At 43.3% G+C, this 24041-nt stretch overlaps 1 protein-coding gene and 1 pseudogene across 1 annotated transcript; both read left to right on the top strand.

The window, feature by feature from the left end:
* Nucleotides 4751–20869, top strand: LOC102172744 (PRAME family member 8-like). The gene is made up of 4 exons (XM_005690879.3): nt 4751–5037; nt 5466–6038; nt 7655–8020; nt 20836–20869. The coding sequence occupies exons 1-4, from the start codon at nt 4751–4753 to the stop codon at nt 20867–20869; spliced, it is 1260 nt and encodes a 419-aa protein (XP_005690936.3).
* LOC102172469 lies at nt 20970–23838 on the top strand (annotated as a pseudogene).

The following is a 24041-nucleotide window of genomic DNA, read 5'->3' as shown; positions in this document are numbered from 1 at the left end:
AAACTGAAGATTAAGGCTGAGAACCAGGTAAGCTGATGATGTTACTCTAAGTCTGGGGCCAATGACCTGAGAACTACGGGAACTGCAGGGAGATCAAACCAGTCAATCCTAAAGGAAATCCGTCCTGAATATTCATTGGAAGGACTGATGCTGAAGCTGAAGCTCCAATACTTTGGCTACCTGATGAGAAGAACTGACTGATTGGAAAAGACCCTGATGCTGGGAAATATTGAGGGCAGGAGGAGAAGGGGATGACAAAGGATGAGATGGTTGGATGGCATCACCGAATCGATGGACATGAGTTTGAGCAAGCTCAGGGAGTTGGTGTTGGACAGGGAGGCCTGGCATGCTGCAGTCCCTGGGGTCACAAAGAGTGGTACGTGACTGAGAGACTGAACTGAACTGAGTGGCAGTATTGGTGACCTCTTCCAAAAGGGCTTATGCGAGGACTGTTTAATTCAGTGCTCATAACCCCATGGCAGCCACTGTCACCCCATGGCAGGCACTGTCAATGCACGCCTCCACTAGAGATTTCTGGGCACTCACAAGCAGGTCTGGGTCAGTCTCTTATGGAGTCACTCCTCCTTTCTCCTGGGTCTGGGTGGGCACAAGGTTTTGTTTGTGCCCTCCAGGCTGTAGATTGTCTGTTCAGTGGCTCTATGGTGGGGCTCATATGCCCTGTCTCCCAGGTCTGCTACAGACAGAGCCCCTGTCCCCATGACAGGTCACTGCTGACCCGTGCTGCTGCAGGAGGCACTCAGACACTCAAAGGCAGGTCTCTCTCAGTCTCTAGTGGGATCCCTGTGTCCTGGTGCACACAAGGTTTTGTTTGAGCTCTCCTAGCATCTCTGGTGGGTATGGGGTTTTATTCTAAGTGTGGTTTCACCCCTCTGGGCTTAAGTCAGGACTTCTCTGAAAACGTTGGCTTAAAATCATAATAAGGAGTAAGAGTAGGGGGCTTCCCTGGTGGCTCACTGGTAAAGAATCCACCTGCCAAAGCAGAGACCCAGGTTCAATCTCTGATTTGGGAAGTTCGAACATGCCACAGAGTAACTAAGCCTGAACTTGTGCTCAAAAGCCTGGAATCCTCAACTATTTAAATCGGTGCAAATATTATTGTGGTTTTGAACCATGAATTTTAGATCATTATGTGCTGTGCCATGCTTAATTGCTCAGTGGTATCTGACTCTTTGCAACCCCATGGACTGTAGCTTGCCAAGCTCCTCTGTCCATGGGGATTCCCCAGGCAAGAATACTGGAGTGGGTTGCCATGCCCTCCTCTAGGGGATCTTCCCAAACCAGGGATCACACCCAGGTCTCTCACATTGTAGGGGTATTCTTTTACTTCTGAGCTACCAGGTCATTATATGTAGGCTCAAACACATCTTTATTTATCAAGATAGGAACCATTACAATCAACACATTTTTGCCAATGAGTAATAAGTTTGTTTATTCTTGTAGTGTAAAAATCCATGCTTCAGAATTCAATGAACTCTTAGAAAGCATTTTCTGCCTCCTGCTGGTTGTGGAAGCATTTTCCCTGAAAAATATTTTCAAGATGCTTAAAGAAGTGGTATTTGGTTGGTGAGAAGTCAGGCAAATATAGTGTATGAGGCAAAATTTTGTAGCCCAATACGTTCAATTTTTGAAGCATTGGTTGTGTGATCTGCAGTCAAATGTCATTGTGGAGAAGAATTAGGCCCATTCTGTTGATGAATGCCAGCTGCAGTCATTGTGGTTTTCAGTTCATTTCATTGATTTATTGAGCACACCTTTTAGATGTAATGGTTTTCCCAGGATCCAGAAAGCGGTAGTGGACCAGACTGGAAGCAGACCACCAAACAGTGATCATGACCTTTTTGGGTGCAAGTTTGCCTTTGGAGAGTGTTTTGGAGCTTCTTCTTGGTCTATTGACCTGGTCATTGTTGGTTGTTGTATAAAATCCACTTTTCATCGCAGGACACAATCTGGTTGAGAAATAGTTCATTGTTGTGGCATAGAATAAGAAAAGAAGACACTTCAAAAAGACAATTTTTTTATTTTCTGTCATTTCATGAGGCACCCACTTATGGAGCTTATTCACCTTTCCAATTTGCTTTAGATATCCAATGACAACAGAATGGTGGACATTGAGTTCTTTGGCAACTTTTCCTTGAACTGAATTGAACTGAACTAGATAGCATATTCAAAAGCAGAGACATTACTTTGCCGACTAAGGTCTGTCTAGTCGAGGCTGTGGTTTTTCCAGTAGTCACGTATGGATGTGAGAGTTGGACTGTGAAGAAGGCTGAGCACCGAAGAATTGATGCCTTTGAACTGTGGTGTTGAAGAAGACTCTTGAGAGTCCCTTGGACTGCAAGGAGATCCAACCAGTCCATTCTGAAGGAGATCAGCCCTGGGATTTCTTTAGAAGGAATGATGCTAAAGCTGAAACTCCAGTACTTTGGCCACCTCATGCAAAAAGTTGACTCATTGGAAAAGACTTTGATGCTGGGAGGGATTGGGGACAGGAGGAGAAGGGGACGACTGAGGATGAGATGGCTGGATGGCATCACTGACTCGATGGATGTGAATCTGAGTGAACTCCGGGAGTTGGTGATGGACAGGGAGGCCTGGCGTGCTGAGATTCATGGGGTCGCAAAGAGTCGGACACGACTGAGTGACTGAACTGAACTGAACTGAAGCCTAGAGGACCAAGCACATCCCCAGTTGCATTTGCCTTCCTCCCTTTAACAGACTCATGATCTGCTATATTTCTGATGTACAGCCTAAGTAACAGTTTGACACAGATAATTTATGTTGTTTCCTTTGGGAATGACACCACAGTGTTTTTGCAACTGCTTTAATTGTGGGACATTTTGATTACACTGATCTGTCGAAAGATTCCAAAACAATGGTGCTTTCAAATTTTGTTTTAATTTTCCAATCTCAGGAAATATTAGTGGCTTCCCTGTCTCACACCCATGGTTATAACTGACCCTACTGTGTGTGGAGGGAGTGTGTGTGCCATGCTTAGTCATGTCTGACTCTTTGTGATCTCATGGAGAGTAGCCCACCAGGCTCCATTGTCCTTGGGATTTCCCAGCTAAGAATACTGGAGTAGGTTCTCATTTTCTTCTCCAGGAGATCTTCCCAACCCAGGGATGGAACCCGGGTGTCTAGGATCTCCTGCTTGGCAAATTCTTTACCACTGCACCACCTGGGAAGCCTCCATAAGTGATCCTATTAGTTAAACGCAATTGGTATTCCCAGAATGAATCAATGATTGAGTCTTTGACACCTCTCCCCCCATGTATCCCTCATGAATGAATATCTGATTCAATCAACTCATCTGATTATAAGCAAAGATCCAATCAGGATTTACCTGATGGACATTCAGAAATCTAATCAGTCATCACATTCCCTATTGGATGGTAGTAGTTGGTTGGGGGAATACATAATTAGAAAGGCCTATAAAAAGCTGAAGCATCAAAGAAGTGCAGAAACTTCTTCCTCTGGAGTCACTGCCTGACTTCTCCACCAGATCCGACCTCTGAGTACCCTGCCAACTACAGCAGAGCTGGTAAGCTACAGACCTCAGCAAACGACGTGCGTGTTAAGTCACTTCCGACTAAGTCAGTGTCTGACTCTTCGAGATGCTATGGACTGTCGCCCACCAGGCATCTCTGTCCATGGGATTCTCCAGGCAAGAATACTGGAGTGGCTTGCCATGCCCTCCTTCAGGTGATCTTCCCAACCCAGGGATCGAACCTCAGTCTCTTATGTCTCCTCATTAACAGGCAAGTTCTTTACCGCTAGCACCACCTGGGAAGCCCTCAGAAAAGGACACCCTCATCTTGATGGTGAGGTTTCCATTGGTGGCAAGCAGCAATGGTTGTCAGGGAGATTTTCCTCTCTCTTTTCAGGTGTATCGTTTAGTCTCTAAGTGTAATTTTTCATTAGCCCCAAATATCTTGATCTATGCTTTCCTTTATGGCATTTAAAAATATCTTAACCAACTAGATTTTATGTAATGAAAACATCTGATTATTTGGAATTTTATTTCTTGACATTAAAAATAGTTTTTGCAAATGGCATTCACTTTTAGGGGTATCTGCTGCCTTTTTCCAAGGCCGTTAACTGTGGAAGCTGAGGTTGGAGACTGCAGTGGGTTTCATGATGCTCTATTCCCATAGTTTTAAGGCCTGAAAGTGAAAGTCATTCAGTAATGCCCAACTCTTTGCAACCCCATGGACTATACAGTCCGTGGAATTCTCAAGGCCAGAATACTGGAGTAGGTAGCCTTTCCTTCTCCAAGGTATCTTCCCAACCCAGGGACTGAACCCAGGTCCTCCGCACTGCAAGCAGATTCTTTACCATTGAAGCCACAAGACCCTAAGTGAGTGTCTAAAAGGTTTTCCCCTGAAAATACTCAGCTTTCAGTCTCCTGGTATCCACTTCCCAGTGCAACATAAATTGAGCACAGTAGTGAATGGAAATGGATGGGCTAGTGGTTGGGTTTCTTCCTTCTTGGTCCTTATGAGATTTTTGTTTTGGTGCCCATAGGGGCAGAGCTATGGCTTTTTCCTCACTGAGCCCAGAGTGAAACTGTCAAGACTGAGGCTATTCCACAACTGCCAGAAAAGAGATTTCCACTCTGAGAGTTCCTCTGAAGAGTGGGGAGACAGATGAAGGGGTGTTCATGCTTACCTGAAAAAGATGCCTTCTTCTCTGAAAGTTCTTACAGGATTCCTTTAGGAGCAGATTCAGGATGAGTATCCAGAACCCCCTGAGACTCCTGAACCTGGCAGGGAAGAGCCTATTAACCAATGAGGCCTTGGCTATTTCTACTCTGGAGTATCTGCCCATTGAGCTCTTCCCCCCACTCTTCATGGAAGCATTCTGGGGAAGACACAGAAAGATCTTAACAGCCTTGGTTCAAGCCTGGCCCTTTGTCCGCCTGCCTCTGGGGGGCCTGATGCAGACGCCTCATCTGGGAACTTTACAAGCAGTGCTGGATGGACTTGATGTCCTGCTCACACAGAAGGATCATCCAAGGTGAGTCAGATGCACATAATCTGGTAAGATGTGGGCAGTCCTGAAGAGACAGGTGACAGTAGGAGAGTAAATGACAAATGGATGGACCAGTGGCTTCTGATGATGCCAGTGAAGAAGCAGAGACTTGGTCATTGCTGAGTTCACTTTGCTGAATGCCTTCCAGCAGTGCAGGTGTTCCTAAGATGCAAGGAAATGTGAAAGTACATGCCCACCCTCCTCTCAGGGATGCCTATGGGCACTAGAGTAGAACGTTAGGGAAAATGGCAAGGGAAAGGAGATGGAGGGATGTGAGGCAGAGAGGGAAGAAGAGGGCAAGGAAGAAGGTGATGTCAGGAATTTGAAGTAAAAGCTGAGGTGCAAAGTCAGAGTGCTGCCTAATCTTTTGTGGATCTAAAAACCATAGCTGCCAATATGCTGATTCCCCACAGGAAGTTCAAATTGCGCGTGCTGGATTTAAGGAATACTGGCCAGGACTTCTGGAGAATGTGGTCTGGATCCAGTGCCCATGTGTCCTCAAGCTCATCAATGGCACCAATGGCTGAGGATGGGTCAAGGATCAAGAAGCGCTTGGCTGCCTTTGAGGTGTTCACAGAACTTCACCTCAAGGAAAGAACCATGAATGAATTCCTCACTTACCTGCTAAACTGGGTAGAGCAGAGAGACCCTTTCATACACCTGTGCTGTAAGAAGCTGAAAATTGTTTCATTTCCCATGGATAATATTATGAATGTCCTGAGCATGGTGCAGCTGGACTGTATCCAGGAGTTACATGTGAATTGCACCTGGCATCTGTCCACTCTGGCCATGATTGCTCCTCTCCTGGGCCAGATGAGCAATGTGCAGAAACTGTTTGTCTCCCATATCCACCTGCCTGATCCTGAGGAGTGGAATGAGCAGCACATTGTCAAAATTACTTCTCAGTTCCTGAGGCTGCACCACCTCCAGGATCTCCATCTGAAATCCCCTTTCTACCTTGAAGGCTGCCTGGACCAGATGCTCAGGTGAGTGTGTACCACTGACCAGCAAATAGAGGGGGAAAGCTGGAGGTAGTGACAAATTTCCTCTTCCTGGGCTCTAAAATCACTTCAGATGGTGACTGCAGCCATGAAATCAGATGTTTGCTTCTTGGTAGTAAAGTTATGACAAACCTAGACAGTGTTTGAAAAGCAGAGACATTCCTTGGCCACAGGTCCACATACTCAAGGCTATGGTCTTCTCACTGGTCACGTATGATTGTGAGAGCTGGACCATAAAGAAGGCAGAACACCAAGAATTGATGCATTTGAACTGTGGTGCTGGAGAAGACTCCTGAGAGTCCCTTGGAAAGCAAGGAAATCAAACCAGTCAATCTTAATGAAAATCAATCCTGAATACTTGTTGGAAGGACTGATGCTGAAATTGAAACTCCAGTGTTTTGGTCATCTGATGCTTACAGCTGACTCACTGGGGAAGTCCCTGATGAGGGGAAAGATTGAGGGCAGCAGAAGAGGGTGTCAGAGGATGAGATGGCTGGATGGCATCACTGACTCATTGAACATAAACTTGGGCAAACTTCAGGAGATGGTGAGGGACAGAGGCCTTGGCATGCTGTGGTCCATGGGATCACAATGTCAGACATGACTGGGCAATTGAACAGCAACAATAGCCTAGGTGACTTGAAAATAATTAAGGAAATGGAGCATTGAAGATGGAAAATTCCATCAGTCATGAGCATTTTAAACAGAAGGTCCATGCTCACTGGTTTTGTGACCACAATGAGCCTAATTCCCCATCTATAAAGGTCACTTTTTTTCTCCATGTGTGTATGCTAAGTCACTCAATCATGTCCAGTTCTCTGAAATCCTATGGACTGTAGCCCATCAGGCTCTCCTTTCCATGGGATTTTCCAGGCAAGAATACTGGAGATGGTAGCCATGCACTCCTCCAGGAGATCTTCCCAACCCAGAAATAAAACCCCTGTCTTTTACGTCTCCTGGACTGGCAGGCCAATTCTTTACCACTAGTGCAACCTGGGAAGCCTCAGATAAGCTTATTAATATATGGGAAATGCATGACTCTGGAGATGATGGTAATAGAGTAGGGATCATAAAAATTGGTAGATGGTTTGCAGATAAAGCAGGGATGTAAGTGAGCCCGTGCAGACTGGCATCCTCAGGGATGTTGTCCAGGTTGGTCCTCTATGCATGTCACCCAAAAAGCCTCACCTGCCTGAGATGGGTAGCTGGGGTGAAAACATGTGTGAAGGAAGCATGGATTGGAGGCATTTTAAGTGTATCTCTTACTATTAAATTTTAGTGATGCTCACTCTCAGTTGAAACAAGGTATCAGGATCTCCTCTGAACTTGTCCTAGTGCATCCCATTATCTTCATTCATCCTCAGACAGAAGTGGAGTAAGTTTTTCTCTGCTTGCCTAATGAGGAGAGTTTTCAAGACTCTGTATTTGACCCAGTCACACAGAAGGATAAATGACTCTGGCTGCAATAAGACTGGCCATTCTGGGTTTCAATCATCAGATCATCATACCAAACCTGGGCTTGGGCAGATCACTTATCTCTCAACTTGCAGTCAGCTTTCACCTCAAGTATCTAAGACCTAATGTCTCTTTTTCTCCCCCAGGTGCCTGATGAAGCCCTTGGACAACCTTTCAATAACTCACTGCCTCCTTACAGATTCAGACTTGACCCACCTGTCTCAGAGCCCGAACATCAGTCAGCTAAAGAGCCTGAATCTGAGTGGGGTCACGATGACCTACTCTAGTCCTGAGCTCCTCCCAGGTCTGCTGGAGAAAGTTTCAGCCACCCTCCAGGAGCTGTACTTAGAGCAATCTGGGATCAGAGACTCCCACCTTGAGGCCATCTTGCCTGCTCTGAGCCACTGCTTCCAGCTCACATCCTTCAGTCTGCGTGGGAACCTCCTCTCCATGCCCATCATGAAGAAGATGCTGCGACATACCTCTGAGCTGCCCAGTTTAAGTCGAGAACTGTACCCTGTCCTTCAGGAGAGTTTCAGCTCTCAGGGGATCCTCCAACCTGGGAGACTTGCCCAGTGTCGGACTGAATTGCTTGAGGTTATGAAGGACTTAGGATACCCCAGGACCATCTGGATTTGTTTCATCCCCTGTCCACACTGTGGGAATAACACATTCTATCATCCTGAGCCCATCATATATAGAGGTAACATTCCAGCCTAGTTGGTTGCATCAATCCCAAGCTCTCTACTTAGAACTTGGAAACTGAAATCTTGGACAAGATATATCGTGAAGGGAAAACAGACATATGGTTTCAGACATCTACTCAATGTGAATGTGAAAGGGAAAGGTAATCCTACAGGGAAGCAGGATTGCAGGGGGACAGGCAGTCTCCCCAGTAATGCAATGCTTGTGGACATGTGTCCTGTAGAGTCACAAATAGGAAGCTAGATGTTTTTAGGTGGATTCGAACTTGAGATTCACATGTTGCAATTGTCCCTGGATTGTTGTTGTTCAGTCACCCAGTTGTGTCCAACTCTTGAACCCCATGGACTGCAGAACGCCAGGCCTCCCTGTCCCTCACCATCTCCTACAGTTTGCACAAGTTCATATTCATTGCATCGGTGATGCTGTCCAGCCATCTCATCCTCTGATGCCTTCTTCTGCCCTCAATATGCATCAGGGACTTTTCCAATGAGTCATCTGTTCACATAAAATGGCCAAAATAGTGGAGCTTCAGCTTCAGCATCAGCCCTTCCAGTGAATATTCAGGATTGATCCCCAGTAAGATTGACTGATTTGATCTCCTTGCTGTCCAAGTGACTTTCAGGAGTCTTCTCTAGCACCACAGTTCAAAGCCATCAATTCTTTGGTGTTCTGCCTTCTTTACAGTCTGGCTCTCACAATCATACATGACCACTAGAAAGGCCAGAGCCTTGACATGTGAATTTTTGTCAGCAGAGTAGTGTCTCTGCTTTTCAACACATTATCTAGGTTTGTCATCATATATATATATGATGACATATATATATATACATACACACACACACACATACATACTACTTGGAAATCAGCATTTCATATGCTATTTTTAAAGTCTCTCCCTGGTGTCTCAGTGGTAAAAAGAATGCTTGCCAATGCAGGAGACAAAGCTTCAATCCCTGGGTCAGGAAGATCCCCTGGAGTAGGCAATGGCAACCCACTCCAGTATTCTTGCCTGGGAAATCCCATAGCCAGAGGAGCCTGATGGGCTACAGTCCATGAGGTCACAAAAGAATCTGACACAACTTATTGACTGAAACAATAACAACTGGGTATGAAGTGTTCCATTCACTGAACTCCTTTCCAAAGCAGTAATGTTGCAAGAATGAAAGTGGTGGTGCAGGAGAATGATCAGATCCCAGGTCACATAAGAGTCTCTGGGAAGGCTGCCCCATGTAGGTTTTGGCGTCGTGCAGGAAAGAATTCAAGAATGAACTTTAGTAAAGAGAAAGAAGGTTTATAAAGTCCCACACTCCATAGAGAGAGAGTGGGCCATCATGGAAAGCAAGAGAGGCACCAGGTTTGTCCATTTTTATAGGGGCAGGTAATTTTATAGGCTAATGAGTGGGAGGAGTCTTCCAGCTATCTTGGAACAATAAAATATTAGTCACTCAGTTGTGTCTGACTCTTTGCAACCCCATGGACTATAGTCTGCCAGGCTCCTCTGTCCACGCAATTCTCCAGGCAAGAACACTTGAGTGGGTAGCCTGGGGATCTTCCCGACCCAGGGATCGAACCCAGGTCTCCTGTGTTGTGGGCTGATTCTTTTACCATCTGAGCCACCAGGGAAGCCCCTTTCACCTTGGGGAAGGGGTGGAGTTTTCCAGGAATTGGGCCACTGCCCACTTTTTGACCATTAATGTTCATCCTTGGAACCATCGTAGCAGCTGGATTGTGCTACAATGAGCTATACTGAGGATAAAGGGCAAGTGCAAGTTGAGTCCATCATCCTGGACCTGGTTGTTTCTAATCAGTTTATGTCATGTCCTTCTTTTAAAGGTTGTGCCTTGCCCCTTTCCTGTCTCAGTAATTCTTATATATGTAAAGAAAGAATGTTTTAAAATGTACATCTCAAAGCTTTCCAGCTCAGATAGACTCCCACATCTTAATAACACTCTTAGTTACATGGCTTCTGCAATTTCTCATTTTAAATTTTTAAAGTGAAAACAATCTTTTCATTCAATTTATGGTACTGATCTCAACTTTTGGAGAGGAAACCCTTCAGAGATGATACTGCTTCCTTTTAGTCACTCCTTTTAATTTCTAAACACAACCCAGAGAAAAGTCTTCTAAATTTCCTTCTTCCCCAAGGGAAGAAAAAAAAAAAAAACCACCTTACATTTTATACTATTTGCGTTACTCACATTGTCCCTCTAGGGACGCCCAGCTCCAACTACCCAGCCCTCACTCTTACCTCTCAAATGTGATTTTGATCTGATGTCTTCAGAGATGTCTTGACCTAAGATTGGAATACCAGGGGGTGGTCCTAAGATAGCAGAGGAATAGGATGGGGAGACCACTTTCTCCCCCACAAATTCATCAAAAAAACATTTCAACGCTGAGTAAATTTCACAAAACAACTTCTGAATGCCGGCAGAGGACATCCGACACCCAGAAAAGCAGCTCATTGTCTTTGAAAACAGGCAGGAAAAAATACAAAAGACAAAAAAAAAAAAAAAAAAGAGACAAAAGAGGTAGGGAGGGAGCTCTGTCCTGGAAAGGGAGTCTTAAAAAGAGAGAAGTTTCCAAACACCAGGAAGCACTCTCACTGCCGAGTCTGTGGCGAGCCTTGGAAGCACAGAGGGCAACATAACAGGGAGGAAAAATAAATAAATAATTAAAATCTACAGATTATGAGCCCAAGGGTAACTCCCCCTGTGGAGAAGCAGCGCAGATGCCTGCATCCGCCACTAGCAAGCCAGGGCTGGGCAGGGAGGCGCGGGCTGAATTACTTCATAAGGATCAGGCCTGAATGCCCCAAGTGTAACCAGAGAGAGCTAACTTGGGCTAGCAAACCAGACTGTGGGATAGCTACCGGGCAAAAAGCTCTAACATAAGACACCACCAGGACCATGCACAGAACAAAGGATGGAACAGAATTAGCCAACTGCAGACCATCCCCCTCCAGTGACAGGTAGCCAGAGCCAGAAAGGGTCAATAGCAGCCCCAGAGAGACATTAACTACCAAACTGCAAACAGGCTTCTTTGCTAACTAAGACCTCTCGGGGTTCTGGACGGTCATCATCCTCCTGAGAAGGGGCGCCAGCTGTACACCCAGAAAACTGAGCAGCAGGGACGGGAGAGGCGATAAGCCAAAGCGACTGCGCTTACAAAACACCTGAGCCACTCGGACCTGGGAAGGGCACAAAACGCAGGCCCAACCTAGTCTGCGCCTCTGAGGACTACCTGAGTGCCTGAGCCTGAGCAGCTTAGACCTGGGAGGTGCATGCAGCCCAGGGCTGGCCTTAGACGGTTCCTGGTGGAGCAACCTAGAGCCTGAGCTGTGTGCACCATGAGCGGGGGCAGACCCAGCATGGCTGAGACACTGCGAGCACACGCCAGTGTTATCTGTTTGCAGAATCCCTCCCTCCCGACAGCGTGACTGAACAAGTGAGCCTAAAAAAAAGTGTCCACCACCACCCCTCCTTGTGTCAGGGCTGAAATCAGACACTGAAGAGACTAGCAAACAGGAGAACCTAAAACAAAGGGAACCGCCTTGGAAGTGACAGGTGCAATAGATTAAAACCCTGTCCTTAGGACCGACCACATAGGAAGGGGCCTATAGATCTTGAGAAATATAAGCCGAACCAAGGAACTATCCAAAAATAAACTGACCCCACACAGCCCACAACAACACCAGAGAAAGTCCTAGATGTATCTTTACTATTTTTACAATCATTCTTTTTTTGATGTTTGTTTTTTCTTCTTTTCTTTTTCTTCTTTTTTTAAACATTTTTTAAAATTTTTAGGTCTCTATTTCTCCTTTAATTTTCATTTTTATAACCTACTATTACTTTTCCCCCCAAAAAAGACCTTATTTTTAAAGCAAACTTCATATATATTTTTTAAAATAATTCTTGTGACTTTATTTTTTCTTCTTCTTATTTTCTTTAATATTGTATTTTTGAAAATCCAACCTCTACTCTAGATTTTTAATCTTTGCTTTTTGGTATTTGTTATCAATTTTGTACCTTCAAAAACCCAATCTTCAGTACCCATTTTTACTTGAGAGCAAGATTACTTGCTTGACTGCTCTTTTCTCCTTTGGACTCTCCTTTTTCTCCACCAGGTTGCCTCTGTCTCCTCCCTCCCCCTTCTCTTCTCTACCCAACTCTGTGAATCTCTATGTGTACCAGATGGTGGAGAACACTTAGGGAAATGATTACTGGCTCGATCTGTCTCTCTCTTTTTCATTCCCCTCTTTTATACTCCTGGCCACCTCTGTCTCCTTCCTCCCTCTCCTCTTCTCTGTATAACTCCATGAACATCTCTGAGAGGTCCAGGCTGTGGAGCACACATAAGGAAGTGATTACTGGCTAGCTTGCTCTTTCCTCTTTTGATTCCACCTCATCTCATTTGGGTCACCTCTAACTACCCCCTCCCTCTCTTCTCCATGTAACTCTGTGAACCTCTCTGGGTGTCCCTCAATGTGGAGAAATTTTTCATCTTTAATCTAGATGTTTTATCAATGGTGCGGTATAGAAGGAGAAGCCTTGAGACTACTGTAAAAATAAAACTGAAAACCAGAAGCAGGAGGCTTAAGTCCAAATCCTAAGAACATCAGAGAACTCCTGACTCCAGGGAACATTAATTGATAGGAGCTCATCAAACACCTCCATACCTACACTGAAACCAAGCACCACCCACGGGCCAACAAGTTTCAGAGCAAGAATACTATGCAAATTCTCCAGCAACATAGGAACAGCCCTGAGCTTCAATATACAGGCAGCTCAAAGTTACTCCAAAACCACTAACATCTCACAACTCATTACTGGACATGTCATTGCACTCCAGAGAGAAGAAATCCAGTTCCACCCACCAGAACACCGACACAAGCTTCCCTAACTAAGAAACCTTGACAAGCCACTGATACAACCCCACCCACAGCAAGGAAACTCCATAATAAAGAGAGCTCCACAAACTGCCAGAATACAGAAAGGCCACCCCAAATGCAGCAATATAAACAAGATGAAGAGACAGAGGAATACCCAGCAGGTAAAGGAAAAGGATAAATGCCCACCAAACCAAACAAAAGAGGAAGAGATAGGGAATCTACCTGATAAAGAATTCCTAATAGTGATAGTGAAAATGATCCAAAATCTTGAAATCAAAATGGAATCACAGATAAATAGCCTGGAGACAAGGATTAAGAAGATGCAAGAAAAGTTTAACAAGGACCTAGAAGAAATAAAGAAGAGTCAATATATAATGAATAATGCAATAAATGAGATCAGAAACACTCTGGAGGCAACAAATAGTAGATAATGGAGGCAGAAGGTAAGATTAGTGAAATAGAAGATAGAATGGTAGAAATAAATGAATCAGAGAGGAAAAAAGAAAAACAAATTGAAAGAAATGAGGACAATCTCAGATACCTCCAGGACAATATGAAACACTCCAACATTCGAATTATAGGAGTCCCAGAAGAAGAAGACAAAAAGAAAGGCCATGAGAAAGTACTTGAGGAGATAATAGTTGAAAACTTCCCTAAAACGGGGAAGGAAATAATCACCCAAGTCCAAGAAACCCAGAGAGTCCCAATCAGGATAAACACAAGGCAAAACACCCCAAGACACATATTAATCAAATTAACACAAATAAAACACAGAGAACAAATATTAAAAGCAGCAAGGGAAAAACAACAAATAACACACAAGGGGATTCCCATAAGGATAACAGCTGATCTTTCAATAGAAACTCTTCAGGCCAGGAGGGATTGGCAAGACATACTTAAAGTGATGAAAGAAAATAACCTACAGCCCAGATTACTGTACCCAGCAAGGATCTCATTCAAATAGGAAGGAGAAATCAAAAGCTTTACAGACAAGCAAAAGCTGAGAGAATTCAGCACCGCCAAACCAGCTCTCCAACAAATGCTAAAGGATATTCTCTAGACAGGAAACACAAAAAAGGTGTATAAACCCGAACCCAAAACAATAAAGTAAATGGCAACGGGATCATACTTATCAATAATTACCTTAAACGTAAATGGGTTGAATGCCCCAACCAAAAGACAAAGACTGGCTGAATGGATACAAAAACAAGACCCCTATATATGTTGTCTACAAGAGACCCACCTCAAAACAAGGGACACATACAGACTGAAAGTGAAGGGCTAGAAAAAAATATTCCACTCAAATAGAGAACAAAAGAAAGCAAGAGTAGCAATATTCATATCAGATAAAATAGACTTTAAAACAAAGGCTGTGAAAAGAGACAAAGAAGGACACTACATAATGATCAAAGGATCAATCCAAGAAGATATAACAATTATAAATATATATGCATAAACATAGAAACACCACAATATGTAAGACAAATGCTAACAAGTATGAAAGGGGAAATTAACAATAACACAATAATAGTGGGAGACTTTAATACCGTACTCACACCTATGGATAGATCAACTAAAGAGAAAATTTGCAAAGAAACACAAACTTTAAATGATACAATAGACCAGTTAGACCTAATTGATATCTATAGGACATTTCACCCCAAAACAATGAATTTCACCTTTTTCTCAAGTGCTCACAGAACCTTCTCCAGGATAGATCACATCCTGGGCCATAAATCTAGCCTTGATAAATTCGAAAAAATTGAAATAATTCCAAGCATCTTTTCTGAGCATAATGCAGTAAGATTAGATCTCAGTTACAGGAGAAAAACTATTAAAAATTCCAACATATGGAGGCTGAACAACACGCTGCTGAATAATCAACAAAGCACAGAAGAAATCAAAAAAGAAATCAAAATATGCATAGAAATGAATGAAAATGAAAAAACAACAACCCAAAACCTGTGGCACACTATAAAAGCACTGCTAAGGGGAAAGTTCATAGCAATACAGGCATACGTCAAGAAACAAGAAAAAAGTAAAATAACCTAACTCTACACCTAAAGCAACTAAAAAAGGAAGAAATGGATAACCCCAGGGTTAGTAAAAGGAAAGAAATCTTTAAAATTAGGGCAGAAGTAAATGCAAAAGAAACAAAAGAGACCATAGCAAAAATCAACAAAACCAAAAGCTGGTTCTTTGAAAGGATAAATAAAGTTGACATACCATTAGCCAGACTCATCAAGAAACAAAGGGCGAAAAATCAAATCAATAAAATTAGAAATGAAAATGGAGAGATCACAACAGACAACACAGAAATACAAAGGATCATAAGAGACTACTATCAGCAATTATATGCCAATAAAATGGACAACGTGGAAGAAATGGACAAATTCTTAGAAAAGTACAACCTTCCAAAACTGAACCAGGAAGAAATAGAAAACCTTAACAGACCCATCACAAGCACGGAAATTGAAACTGTAAACAGAAATCTTCCAGCAAACAAAAGCCCAGGTCCAAGCGGCTTCACAGCTGAATTCTACCAAAAATTTAGAAAAGAGCTAGCACCTATTCTACTCAAACTCTTCCAGAAAATTGCAGAGGAAGGTAAACTTCCAAACTCATTCTATGAGGCCACCATCACCCTAATACCAAAACCTGGCAAAGATGCCACACAAAAAAAGAAAACTACAGGAAAATATCATTGATGAACGTAGATGCAAAAATCCTCAACAAAATTCTAGCAATCAGAATCCAACAACACATTAAAAAGATCATACCCCATGACCAAGTGGGCTTTATCCCAGGGATGCAAGGATTCTTCAATATCCGCAAATCAATCAATGTAATTCACCACATTAACAAATTGAAAAATAAAAGCCATATCATTATCTCAATAGATGCAGAGAAGGCCTTTGACAAAATCCAACATCCATTTACGATAAAAATTCTCCAGAAATCAGGAATAGAAGGAACATATCTCAACATAATAAAAGCTATATATGACAAACCCACAGCAAACATTATCCTCAATGGGGAAAAATTGAAAGCATTTTCCCCAAAGTCAGGAACAAGACAAGGGTGCCCACTTTCACCGCTACTATTCAACATAGTTCTGGACGTTTTGGCCACAGCAATCAGAGCAGAAAAAGAAATAAAAGGAATCCAAGTTGGAAACGAAGTAAAGCTCTCACTGTTTGCAGATGACATGATCCTCTACATAGAAAACCCTAAAGACTCCACCAGAAAATTACTAGAGCTAATCAATGAATATAGTAAAGTTGCAGGATATAAAATCAACACACAGAAATCCCTTGCATTCCTATACACTAATAATGAGAAAGTAGAAAAAGAAACTAAGGAAACAATTCCATTCACCATTGCAACAAAAAGAATAAAATACTTAGGAATATATCTACCTAAAGAAACTAAAGACCTATATATAGAAAACTATAAAACACTGATGAAAGAAATCAAAGAGGACACTAATAGATGGAGAAATATACCATGTTCATGGATTGGAAGAATCAATATAGTGAAAATGAGTATACTACCCAAAGCAATCTACAGAGTCAATGCAATCCCTATCAAGTTACCAGCGGTATTTTTCACAGAGCTAGAACAAATAATTTCACAATTTGTATGGAAATACAAAAAACCTCGAATAGCCAAAACAATCTTGAGAAAGAAGAATGGAACTGGAGGAATCAACCTGCCTGACTTCAGGCTCTACTACAAAGCCACAGTCATCAAGACAGTATGTTACTGCCACAAAGACAGAAATATAGATCAATGGAACAAAATAGAAAGCCCAGAGATAAATCCGCACACATATAGACACCTTATCTTTGACAAAGGAGGCAAGAATATACAATGGAGTAAAGACAATCTCTTTAACAAGTGGTGCTGGGAAAACTGGTCAACCACTTGTAAAAGAATGAAACTAGAACACTTTCTAACACCATACACAAAAATAAACTCAAAATGGATTAAAGATCTAAACGTAAGACCAGAAATGATAAAACTCCTAGAGGAGAACATAGGCAAAACACTCTCCGAGATAAATCACAGCAGGATCCTCTATGACCAACCTCCCAGAATATTGGAAATAAAAGGAAAAATAAACAAATGGAACCTAATTAAAATTAAAATCTTCTGCACAACAAAGGAAACCATAAGCAAGGTGAAAAGACACCCTTCAGAATGGGAGAAAATAATATCAAATGAAGGAACTGACAAAGAATTAATCTCAAAAATATACAAGCAACTCATGCAGCTCAATTCCAGAAAAATAAACGACCCAATCAAAAAAAGAACTAAATAGACATTTCTCCAAAGAAGACATACAGATGGCTAACAAACACATGAAAAGATGCTCAACATCACTCATTATCAGAGAAATGCAAATCAAGACCACAATGAGTGAGGTGCCATTTCACACCAATCAGAATGGCTGTGACCCAAAAGTCTACAAGCAATAAATGCTGGGGAGGGTGTGGAGAAAAGGGAACCCTCTTACACTGTTGGTGGGAATCCAAACTAGTATAGCCACTATGGAGAACAGTGTGGAGATTCCTTCAAAAAAATGGAAATACAACTGCCTTCAGTTCAGTTCAATTCAGTCTCTCAGTCGCATCTGACTCTTTGCGACCCCATGAATCACAGCAGGCCAGGCCTCCCTGTCCATCACCAACTCCCGGAGTTCACTCAGATTCACGTCCATCAAGTCCGTGATGCCATCCAGCCATCTCATCCTCGGTCATCCCCTTCTCCTCCTGCCCCCAATCCCTCCCAGCATCAGAGTCTTTTCCAATGAATCAACACTTTGCATGAGGTGGCCAAAGTATTGGAGTTTCAGCTTTAGTATCATTCCTTCCAAAGAAATCCCAGGGCTGATCTCCCTTAGAATGGACTGTTTGGATCTCCTTGCAGTCTCAGGGACTCTCAAGAGTCTTCTCCAACACCACAGTTCAAAAGCATCAATTCTTCAATGCTCAGCCTTCTTCACAGACCAACTGTCACATCCATACATGACCACTGGAAAAACCATAACCTTGACTAGACGGACCTTAGTCGGCTAAGTAATGTCTCTGTTTTTGAATATGCTATCTAGGTTGGTCATAACTTTTCTTCCAAGGAGCAAGCGTCTTTTAATTTCATGGCTGCAGTCACCATCTACAGTGATTTTGGAGTCCCAAAAAATAAAGTCTGACACTGTTTCCACTGTTTCCCCAGCTATTTCCCATGAAGTGATGGGACCGGATGCCATGATCTTAGTTTTCTGAATGTTGCGCTTTAAGCCAACTTTTTCACTCTTCTTTTTCACTTTCATCAAGAGGCTTTTTAGTTCCTCTTCACTTTCTGCCATAAGGGTGGTGTCATCTGCATATCTGAGGTTATTGATATTTCTCCTGGCAATCTTGATTCCAGCTTGTATTTCTTCCAGTCCAGCGTTTCTCATGATGTACTCTGCATAGAAGTTAAATAAGCAGGGTGACAATATACAGCCTTGACGTACCCCTTTTCCTATTTGGAACCAGTCTGTTGTTCCATGTCCAGTTCTAACTGTTGCTTCCTGACCTGCATATAGGTTTCTGAAGAGGCAGGGCAGGTGGTCTGGTATTCCCATCTCTTTCAGAATTTTCCACAGTTTATTGTGATCCACACAGTCAAAGCCTTTGGCATAGTTATGACCCAGCAATCCCACTGCTGGGCATACACACCGAGGAAACCAGAATTGAAAGAGACACATGTACCCCAATGTTCATTGCAGCACTCTTTATAATAGCCAGGACATGGAAGCAACCATTCAGCAGATGAATGGATAAGAAAGATGTGGTACATATACACAATGGAGTATTACTCAGCCATTAAAAAGAATACATTTGAATCAGTTCTAATGAAGTGGATGAAACTGGAGCCGATTATACAGAATGATGTAAGCCAGAAAGAAAAACACCAATAGAGTATACTAACACATATATATGGAATTTAGAAAGATGGTAACGATAACCCTGTATGCGAGACAGCAAAAGAGACACAGATGTATAGAACAGACTTTTGGACTCTGTGGAAGAGGGAGAGGGTGGGATGATTTGGGAGAATGGCATTGAAACATGTATACTATCATGTAAGAAACAAATCGCCAGTCTAGGTTTGATGTAGGATACAGGGTGCTTGGGGCTGGTGCACTGGGATGACCCAGAGAGATGGTATGGGATGGGAGGTGGGAGGGGGGTTCAGGATTGGGAACTCATGTACACCAGTGGTGGATTCATGTTGATGTATGGCAAAACCAATACAGTATTGTAAAGAAAAATAAAGTAAAAAAAAAAAAAAAAAAGATTGGAATACCAGTCACATCCCCAAAAGGACTTCCCTTTACTTCCTGAGTAGATTCTTGATCTCCACTTGTCAAACATAACACCTGAGTGACAATTGTTTATTTTGCTTCCTTTGGGAACAATACTACTGTCTTCATAAAGCAATTTTAATTCTGGAACATTTTGATAATTTTTTTATGGCTGAAGATCCCCAAACAATGGTGCTTCAAAGTTTTGTTTTTTTCTGTCACAGAAGGATAACCCCTTTCCTGTCTCACACCCAGGCCTATTACTATTAATATTAGTAAAACCAAATCAATATTTGTGAGTGAATCAAGAAATCCAATACCCCTCCCTCATTTTTTATCCTTCCTGAATGAAATCTGATTCAATCAATTCCTCTAAAGGTAACAAAGATCCAATCAAGATTAACCTAATAGTCTGAAATCTAATCAGGTATCACTTTCTGATTGGCAGTTAGTTGTTGGAAAGAAGGAAGATGTGATTGGAAAAGTCTATATACGCCTTAGACACCAAAGAGATGCAGAATCTTCAGGGTTCCAGAGTCACCACCAGGATTCTCAAGTCTGAGGTGCAAGCAGCCTGCCAACCACAACAGAGCTGGTAAGTTACAGATGCAACTATAGACACCTTCACTGTACCCATGGTCAACTGGTCTTGAATGGTGGCAGGCATATCAGGATGAAAGGAGAGACTTATTTTAAAACCTGCTTACTGGGGACTTCCCTGGGGATCCCGTAATTGGACCACTGCAGGGATCGCAGGTTCATTCCTGGTCTGGGAATTAAGATACCCCATGCCATGCTGCCAAAATTGAAAAATAAAAATAAACGAATAAAAAGTATTTATTTTCATATACACTGATTTAAGATTTTGGTTACCTTGAATGTAGTATTGACTTAATCCCAAATATTTGATTGGTGCTTTTTAAATGTCTTAACAAAGCAGATGCTCTTTTTAGTGAAAAACATCTTTGGAATTTCATTTCTTTTTTTAATTTTTTTCTCTTTTTTTGAAATTTAAAATGTTTAGTTTGAGCACAAGCAGCATTCATTCTAGGGGTATCTCTTACCCTTTCCCAGCTCAGTGAACTGTGGGCTATATTGGGCCACATGATGCTCCTGTTCCCATAGTTTTAAGGCTCTAAGTGATATATTAAAATTTTTCCCAAAAAAAAGATGAAGCTCAGCCTTTAGCTCGTGGTACCCACTTCCCAGTGATACATGATTAAGCAAAGCAGTGGATGGAAATGGATAGACTAATGGTTGGATTTCTCCCTTCTTGCTACTTGTGAGATCATGCTCTAGTGCCCATAGGGGTGGAGCTATGGCTTTGTGCTCACTGAGTCCAGAGTGTAATTGGGACTAACAGGCACTTGCACTACTCCCAGGACAGTGACCTTGGCCCTGAGAAGATTCCTATGAAGAGTGGGGAGACAGAGGTGTGTTCTTGCTTTGCCTAAGAATAATACCTTGTTCTCTGGAAGTTTCCACAGGATTTCTTTTGTAGCAGAGTCAGATCAGAATGAGTCTTTGGACCCCACCCAGACTCCTGGACCTGGCAGCTATGAGCCTGCTAAGGAAAGAGGACTTGGCCATGAGTGCTTTGGAGTTTCTGCCTATCGAGCTCTTCCCCCCACTCTTCATGGAAGCCTTCTATGGGAGTCACAGTAAGACCCTGAAGACCATGGTGCATGCCTGGCCTTTCGTCCGCCTGCCTCTGGGGGGCCTGATGGAGCCGCCTCATCTGATAACCTTACAAGCAGTACTGGATGGACTTGATGTCCTGCTTACCCAGAAGGAGCGCCCCAGGTGAGTCTAATCCAGATAGCCTGGAAGGTTACTAGACATCCTGAAGAGACAGCTGAGGTCATAGACTGAATGGTCAAGGGATGGACCAGAGGCTTCTAATGATGTTAGTGAAGAATTTCAGAGGCCTTAACCATTGCCGAGCCCTCTTTGGGAAATGCCTTCTGGAAGTGTAGGAGTGTCTAAGATGCAGGGAAACCTGCAAGAACATGTCCCAGCCTCTTCCCAGGGATTCTTAAGGATTGTAGAAGTAGAAAATCAGGAAGGATGCAGGGGCAAAGGAGATAGAGGAAAGTGAGGCAGTATCTCTACTGAAGAGGAAGAGGGCAAGAAAGCAGGTAATGTCAGGAATCTGAAGTAAAAACTCAGGTGAGAAGTCTTAGTGTTGCCTTTATTCTGAGACTGGTTCCATTCAGTTTGGATTTTAAACCATTGATGCCCATCTGGTGTTTCCCCTCAGGAGGTGCAAACTGCGGGTGCTGGATTTAAGGAATACTGGCCAGAACTTCTGGAGCATGTGGTCTGGATACACAGACCACATGTCCTCAAGCTTGCTTGCGGCATCAGTTCCTCAGAACAGGTCAAGGACAGAGCAGCCCTTGGCTCCCTTGGAGGTGTTCGTAGAGATGAGCCTCAAGGAATGGGCCATGGATGAGTTCCTTACCTACCTCATGAGGTGGGCAGAAGAGAGAAAAGATTCCATACACCTGTGCTGTAAGAAGCTGAAGATCTTTGGAATGCCTGTGGAAAATACTATGAAGGTCCTGAGTATGGTACAGCTGGACTGTATCCAGGATGTAGAAGTCAACCAGAACTGGCATCTGTCCAGCCTGGCCACATTCGCTCCTCTCCTGGGCCAGACGAGTAACGTGCAGAGACTCATACTTTCTGCCTCTGAGGAGCAGGAACAGCATGTTGTTGTCCAGTTTGCCTCTCAGTTCCTCAGCTGCACCACCTCCGGGATCTCTATCTGGAATCTCCCTTCTTCCTGTCAGGCCGCCTGGACCAGATGCTCAGGTGAGAGAGGCACCACTGGCCGAGAAACAGTGAAAACTACACTACAATGTCAAGTGCACTGTCTTATTTTACGCTCTACCCTAAAGTGGGGTAACACATAGCTACCCAAGTCAAGATAGAGGAACAAATGGATAGAGGCTCTGGAAAGGGACACCAATCTAGGGAGCCATAGACTAGGGGATTGGAATCTACCAAAGAACATTTTGAGGTTTCTGCTTTAGGAGGAGAGATATATGTCCAGACAATTTAGGAAAACAAGCAGAAAGGGTCTTGAGGAGGGACCTGAGCATTTCTAAATGGAAGCTCTGTGCTCTGCAAGTCTGTGGCCACAATGAGCCTCTCTCAAATTCCCTGTCCCTAAAATGTTGTTTTGTGCTTCAGATAAGATAGTTAATCTAAGGGAAATGCATGGTTCTGGAGATAATAATAGAGCAGGAGCCAAAGGGACAGTAGAAGTGGTAGATCGTTTGCAGATGACACAGGGACATAAATGAGCCCCTACAGACTGGAAACCTCAGTTGATATTGTGGGAAATTACCCAGGTTGTTTTTTTATTCATGTAACCCAGGTACCTCGCCAAGCCTGAGATATGAGTGCCTGAGCCCAAGCACAGACAGAAGAAAGCCTGAGATGAAAGTATCTTTTGCCTTCTCCCCCAATACTAAAACTCAGAGATGCCTGCACTTGATTTAGACGTGATGTCAGGCTCTCCCTCTGAGCCGGTTCTAGATATTTCATTACGTTCATTCACCCTCATAGGGAAGTAGAGTATGTTACACCTTGCTTGACAGACTAGGAAAGAGAGATTTCAAGGTTCTATGTACTTCATTCAGTCACACAGTGAAGGTGAAAGAAATCTCAGGCTAAAATGAGACTGGGCATGTTGGATATTGACCTTTATTTGATGGTCAGAATGACCTTGGCCTTGGGCAAATCACTTGTCTCTCACCTGGAGATCACCTGCCTCCCCTGTTTCTCAGACCTAATTGCCCTTTCTTCACAGGTGTCTGATGAGCCCCTTGGATAACCTTGCAATAACTCACTGCCTCCTTACAGAATCGGACTTGACCCACCTGTCCCAGTGCCCGAGCATCAGTCAGCTAAAAGGCTTAGATCTGAGTGGTATCACCGTGGCTGACTTTAGTCCTGAGCTCCTTCAAGTTCTGCTGGAGCAAGTTGCAGATACCCTCCAGGTATTGGGCTTAAATCAGTGTGAGATCATGGACTCCCAAATTGAGGCCATCCTGCCTGCCCTGAGCCACCGCTCCCAGCTCAGGTCCTTCAGCATGTGTGGGAACCTCCTCTCCATGGCTGCTATGGAGAAGCTGCTGCGTCACACCTCAGGGCTGCCCAGTTTAAGTCAAGAGTTTTACCCAGCCCCTCTGGAGAGTAACAGCTCTCAGGCAGTTCTTTCAGAAGAGAGACTTGCCCAGCTTCGAGCTGAGCTTTTAGAGATTCTGAGAGACTTGGGACATCCCAGGACCATCTGGCTTAACTTTGTCTTCTTTGCTTCCTATGACTACGACAAATACTCTCATTCAGAAATTATTGAATACGTCCCTGCCTAGTTGGGTGCACCTGTCAAAAGCTTTCTTCTGGGCACCTGGAAGCTGAAATCTATGACACAGGTACATCATAAAGGGAAACAAGACCCATGGTTTCAGACATCTGCTCATGCAAATAAGAAAAGGAAAAGTGAGCCAGCGAAGGTGCAGAAGGAAAATGTTGACCTGGAGAGCTGATGTGACTTTCGGGAACATGTGTCCCACAG

The sequence above is a fragment of the Capra hircus genome, chromosome 16 (assembly GCF_001704415.2).
Source record: "Capra hircus breed San Clemente chromosome 16, ASM170441v1, whole genome shotgun sequence".
Lineage (NCBI taxonomy): Eukaryota > Metazoa > Chordata > Mammalia > Artiodactyla > Bovidae > Capra > Capra hircus.
This window is presented reverse-complemented; position numbering and strand designations above follow the sequence as displayed.